Source organism: Berghia stephanieae, chromosome 11 (assembly GCF_034508935.2).
Source record: "Berghia stephanieae isolate SIO BIC M18660-M18661 chromosome 11, UCSD_Bste_1.3, whole genome shotgun sequence".
Taxonomy (NCBI): Eukaryota; Metazoa; Mollusca; class Gastropoda; order Nudibranchia; family Aeolidiidae; genus Berghia; species Berghia stephanieae.
In genome coordinates, this window is record NC_088370.1 from 28128577 (window position 1) to 28134576 (window position 6000).

Here is a 6000-nt window from a genome sequence, read left to right on the forward strand (position 1 = left end):
TAAATCTTATTTAGATGGCAGAAAGCAACAGGTTATGATTTTAGATAAACTTTCTCGTCAACATACATTGTCTTTTGGTGTTCCTCAAGTCTCTGTTTTGGGTCCAATTCTTTTTGTTTTGTATACTTCTCCATTATCTAATGTCATCACTGGTCATGGGCTGCGCCATCATCTCTATGCAGGTGATACGCAACTTTATGCTACTGATAAAACTAAAAATCTCGAAAATATTGTGAAACGTGTGGAAGAATGTGTGACGGATGTAAAAGAGTGGATGGGTGCAAACAAGTTGAAAATGAATGAGTCAAAAACAGAAGTGATGATTGTGGAAAATAGAGGGCAGTTGAAGGTGAATGATGGTCTTGAGGTGTTGATTGGGGGTGAAAAGATCAAAGTTTCAAGGACTGTGAAAAATTTGGGTGTCTATTTTGATTCAGATATGAGAATGTCAGCTCACATTTCTGCTCTCTGTAAATCTTTATACTTTCAATTGAAGAAAATCAGTTCGATCCGTCAGTATATTGCAATTGGAACATGTAAAACATTGGTTGTTTCCCTCATTTTTTTGAAACTAGATTATTGTAACTCCCTGCTTGTCAACTTGCCTCAGGCTTCTATTATACAATTACAACTACTGCAAAACAGTGCAGCAAGATTAGTTTTTGGCAAAAAAAATTTTGATCATCAACCCTTTAGTTGGCCTCTCTCCACTGGTTGCCCATTGAAAAGCGCACATATTACAAAGCAGCGTGTCTTGTTTATAAGTGTTTGACTGGTATAGCACCGGCATATCTCACAAATCACGTGGTCATGTGTAAATTTGAAAATTACACTTTAAGATCATGTAATGACCAAACGAAAATTTGGGAGAAAAGATCAAGAACAAAATTTGGTGATAGATCGTTTGCTTGTTTCGGCCCCAAGATTTGGAATGAACTACCACGTGGTCTGAGGGAGTGCAAGTCTTTACCTACCTTTAAAAAGAATCTCAAGACACATTTTACTGTATTTGTTTGTATTGACTCTATGAATTCTTGATTTGGCTATGAATTATTTTTTTTCACTTAAAATTGATCATTTATATTGTAAAGTGCACAGAGCTTGTGTTTTACACGAGAATGAGCGCTGTATAAATGTGTATTATTATTATTATTATTATTATTATTATTATTATTATTATTATTATTATTATTATTATTATTATTATTATTATTATTATTATTACTATTTTTATTATTAATATTAGTACGATATCGAAATGTCACCTCTTATTGACAAGCACTATCTAGATAGACAGCTTTTTTTTCGATGTCAGTCGATAGTTTAAACTCTGGCTTTCCACCCTTGTCAAGTCGTCAGTTTTAATTTCTAACAAATAAGTTAGGATTTTTTTAATGGCTCATAATGTGAAACAATACACATATAGACAACATTTCAACTTTTAACCTTCTTCTATCTAGATATATTAGATTACTGCGGCTATGTAGTCTTGTGGTATGACATCCACTTCCGGATCGGAAGGTCCTGGGTTCGAGCTGAGTCCTTGGAGAAGGCTCTATACTCAGATTATTTCATCGTACTCAGGTGTGAAATGAGCACCTGGTCGTTAACAGCGTTGTCTCTGTTCGAAAAAAATGTAATATCGCCTAACAGGCGTCATGTACCGTCCTTCTAAAGCGCTTTGAACACGTTTAGTGGATATTGCGCTATATAAAAGCTCCAAAAATTAATTAAAAATACATTTATATAATGAAATCAAGTTATGAAAGGTAAAAGGAAGGGGTCTAACCAGTTACCTGTCAAACCTGGGACTTCGAGCGAGGTTCCAGGTTTGTTGAGTTTTTTTTTTGGTGTGTTTGTTTGTTTGTTTGTTTCTTTGCCACGACGAGAGGCATTTGAATCGATCGCTATTTGAAGAACGAGTTTGTGTGGGGGGTTTTTTTGGCCAAATTTTCCAATACGTGTCATTCCCAAGTACGACAGGTAACTGGTGAATTTACTGTTTCGTCTGCTTTTGTTGACTTGGCTGTTTAACGCCACTGGATTACGGTTTTCAACGTTTTGTTTGATGCAAAGTGGCACGGTTGGTTCGCAGGAATGTTCTAATTCGCTTCGTAATAGCTTTTTAGTATTCAGTAAAGACCTTTTTATAATATGTGCAACAAAGACAAAAGTCAAAGAAATGAAATAAAAATCAAGAGAAGATTAGGTTAAATTATTAACCCCCTCCTTACCACCCATAAGAAAATCGTCACTTTTGTTACGATGCAGCAAACATTTTTGTCATTCTAATTTCTTTTGTACATCACAATATTTGAACAAATATATTTGCTACAGTTAACGTATATTAGCACTTTGTTGAAGAGCTCGTTTAGCAGAAAAAATATATTTATAGTAAGAACCAACAGATTTTGTGTTTGAGTGAAATAAATCTATTTTTTGTATAGGTTGGGTGTGAAGTTTTGGGGAAAATCCTGAATATGACCGGTAAGGAGAGAGTTAATGCCGATTATGAATGAACGCTTAGTGGACTCATTAACCAGTTCACTGTCGGACTCTGGGGGAAAAAACTAGTATTTAAAAATTTGGCCATAAAATTCGTCTTTCAAATATCGATGATTTAAATGACCCTCTTCTTGGCAAAAATCTTTTAAACCCGGGGCTTGTAGAAGTCTTCCTTTAATTCCCAGGTTTAAGAGGTTTTGCCAAGAAGAGGGTCATTTAAATCAATCGGTGTTTGAAGGACAAATACGAGTTGTTGTTTTTTTTCCAAAGTACGACAGTTAAAGTTTTACGGTGGTTTTGGTTGATGTCTCTGCATCAAAGCAAGAATGGTATGCTTGTATGGTTTGGCTGAAGAAGGGTTTTGAGCCCGAAACGTTCCATGTTTGTATTTTGTTCTTTTTTTGAAGCTGGTATATTAATTTTTGTATTGTTAATTGTTAATTACACACGGTTTAGATGTTGTTTAGTTTTTGAGTCTGATGTTATAATTATATATTTGTAGTTTTATTGTCTCCGTACCAATGCAAGAAATGCTTGCTTATATGTCGAACTCATTCTGTAATAGACGAGAATATTGATGGCAGAGTTAATACTTTCGAGACACAACATCCCCGCAACAAGCACACTGAACATGTTATCAGCGTTTGAAATTTGATATTTTGGTCGTAGGTAGAAGAGAAGAAAAACGCTAAGAATATCTGGTGCATTGCAGACCATGAATATGACAGAAATCGCAGTGATCATTTTTACTAATCTGATTTCTTTCGATTCAAAATTAGTCTTCTGTGGTTTGGCATGTGAGTTCTGCTTATCTGGCGTGTCAGAAGCTGTCGTCTGATCGTCAGTTATTTGACTGGACATTTTACTATCTTGGATTGTTGGTATTTTACTCAGTTCTTCTGAACTCGGATCGCAGCTATTGCCATTTTGTTTGCCAGTCTTTGTTGATTTTGTTGCTGATGAGGAAGCCGCTTTCACAATAGACTTCCGCCATGAAGCGGAAAGTTTGATGCGATAGACTGTAATTTGTGTACAGCCAAACACGATCAGCAAAGTGAGAGGTCGAAGAGTGTAGGCATCAAGTTTATCAGAAGCGTCTATAGTTTTGAAATGGGATTCTGTCGGCACGAAAATGAATCCAGTTTTATTTGTTGACGAGTCAGTTACTTTTTGCACGCCTAGAGTTAAAAACGTTGGTAAGAAGGAAGCGATGGCAACCACCGCTATGCATGTTGTGATGATTGCTGATCTTTTCGCAGAAAATATGAATTTCACCTTCAATGGAAACACTACGCACATGGATCTTTCAAAAGCAATGTAGGCCGTAATCCAGCTCGTAATTTGCATGCACATAATATGTGGCCTGATCACCGCAGTGTTGAAAAAGTCTTTAGGGGTTAAGAAAATTCCGACATGTCCCAAGTGGAACACTGCGTAGTTGATGCTGTTACAGAAGACAGGAAGCAGACAGCCAATGTCAGCAAAGGCCAAGGCAAGAAGAGAGACATTACTACTGCTTGACAGCACCCCCTGTCGGATGAAGACAAGGATGTTGATGGCATTAGCGACGAGTCCGAGTGCACTGATTATTCCACAGAGAAGGATGGTGACGACAATGTCAACTGCGTCCACCACAAAATCGCTAACAAAAGAATCTAGCCTCTGCTCCTCCTGTGCTTGTTGCCCTTTGTCATCTCCAATTTGAAACCATTCTGAAGAAACCGGTGTCGGAATGGGGAACTGTTTGGTTGTTACAATGTCGGTTGTGTAGAATGCGTATCCTCGGGTGGTGGATGCCATTTTTGTAATTGAATTTGATACAGGAGCCGCCTTTAATCAACCTTGAATAAAAACAAAGATGTTAGGTAAATAGCTGTGTGGACTGTAAGAAATGATTAACCAAAAATGAATATATTCGTAGTAGCTTTTGAAAAGTGTCAAAAAGTGTCAAATAAGGAGATCAGGAACAGAGTAAATATCCCTTATTTAAGTAAAATGGTGACCCTCAGAAAAGATGGAGATTGATAAGACATGTCTTAAGAATACCGAACAACTGCCTCCCTCGTGTGGTTTTAACATGGACACCTGATGTCAAGAGGACGAGAGGAAGACCAAGAGGAACGTGGAGTACGACATTTGAAAAGGAAAGAAACACAATGGGATCTGAATCCTGGAGTGAGAAGCCTGTGTTGTTGTGGCCAACAGGACTCAAGATTAAGATCGGTTCATCGACCTTTTCTCCACGAGGAGAGATTGGAATAATTCAGGTCAAGTCAAGCATTAAAAAAATCAAAACAACTTAAAACAAAATCGACGTGTTATGCAGGTCTGATAATCTAAATTGTCAATGGCTCACTGCTGTATATGTGGCCCCTATGGGCTGTCTCAAAAAGATGGCCTTTGCACTAAATTAGAACTTTAAAAAAAAATTAAATATAATAAAATTCTTTCTCCCTTTTAGATAGTATGCGCTTGGCTAAGAAGCTCACAACATTGCCATCTGAAGTATAACAGACCAACACACAAAATTCTGTTTAACCATCAACTTTTATAGTCTGGATAATACAGAAAAGTGAGAATTACTCACAAACAAAGATGTCAAAAAACAATAACAATGGCCTGAGTGACGTCATCTTCGTTCTATTTATATTCGACAATAAAAATGATGGTCATATTTAATTAACGGTACGTCTCACCGGAACTTCTCTTGTCGACATATGCCGATTCAGGGTGTCCCACATCCACTGCATCTAATCTTTGCTCGTCGGACCGTGTAAGAAAAGTCTGTAGTACGCCTGCATAGGCCATTAGTCCTTCTTTTCTGTGGGAATGAGATGAGAGTTGGCTAGTCTGGATTGTCTCTTCTCAATCCAGTCTAGGGTGGGACCAAGTGTAGCCATCGTTAACTTATAGCCTGACACAAAGACGGTAGCCATCGTTAACTTATAGCCTGACACAAAGACGGTAGCCATTGTTAACTTATAGCCTGACACTTAGACTGTAGCCATCGTTAACTTATAGCCTGACCCAAAGACGGTAGCCATCGTTAACTTATAGCCTGACACTAAGACTGTAGCCATCGTTAACTTATAGCCTGACACTAAGACTGTAGCCATCGTTAACTTCTAGCCTGACACTAAGACTGTAGCCATCGTTAACTTATAGCCTGACACTAAGACCGTATCCATCGTTAACTTCTAGCCTGATAATAAGACTGTAGCCATCGTTAACTTATATCCTGACACTAAGACCGTATCCATCGTTAACTTACAGCCTGACACAAAGACTGTAGCCATCGTTAACTTATAGCCTGATAATAAGACTGTAGCCATCGTTAACTTATAGCCTGACACTAAGACCGTATCCATCGTTAACTTACAGCCTGACACAAAGACGGTAGCCATCGTTAACTTATAGCCTGATAATAAGACTGTAGCCATCGTTAACTTATAGCCTGACACTAAGACCGTAGCCATCGTTAACCTACAGATAGTT

At 37.8% G+C, this 6000-nt stretch overlaps 1 protein-coding gene across 1 annotated transcript; it reads right to left on the reverse strand.

Annotated features, from left to right (window-relative positions):
* Window positions 1-3009: 3009 nt before the first annotated feature.
* LOC144956380 (uncharacterized) lies at window positions 3010-4305 on the reverse strand. Its single transcript, XM_078886878.1, has one exon. It carries the CDS (start codon window positions 4303-4305, stop codon window positions 3010-3012), a length of 1296 nt encoding a protein of 431 aa, XP_078743004.1.
* Between the last annotated feature and the right edge of the window lie 1695 nt (window positions 4306-6000).

Bases quoted from the DNA above. Each gene is read 5' to 3' on its own strand.
- LOC144956380 (XM_078886878.1), bottom strand. From the start codon at position 4,305: ATGGCATCCACCACCCGAGGATACGCATTCTACACAACCGACATTGTA.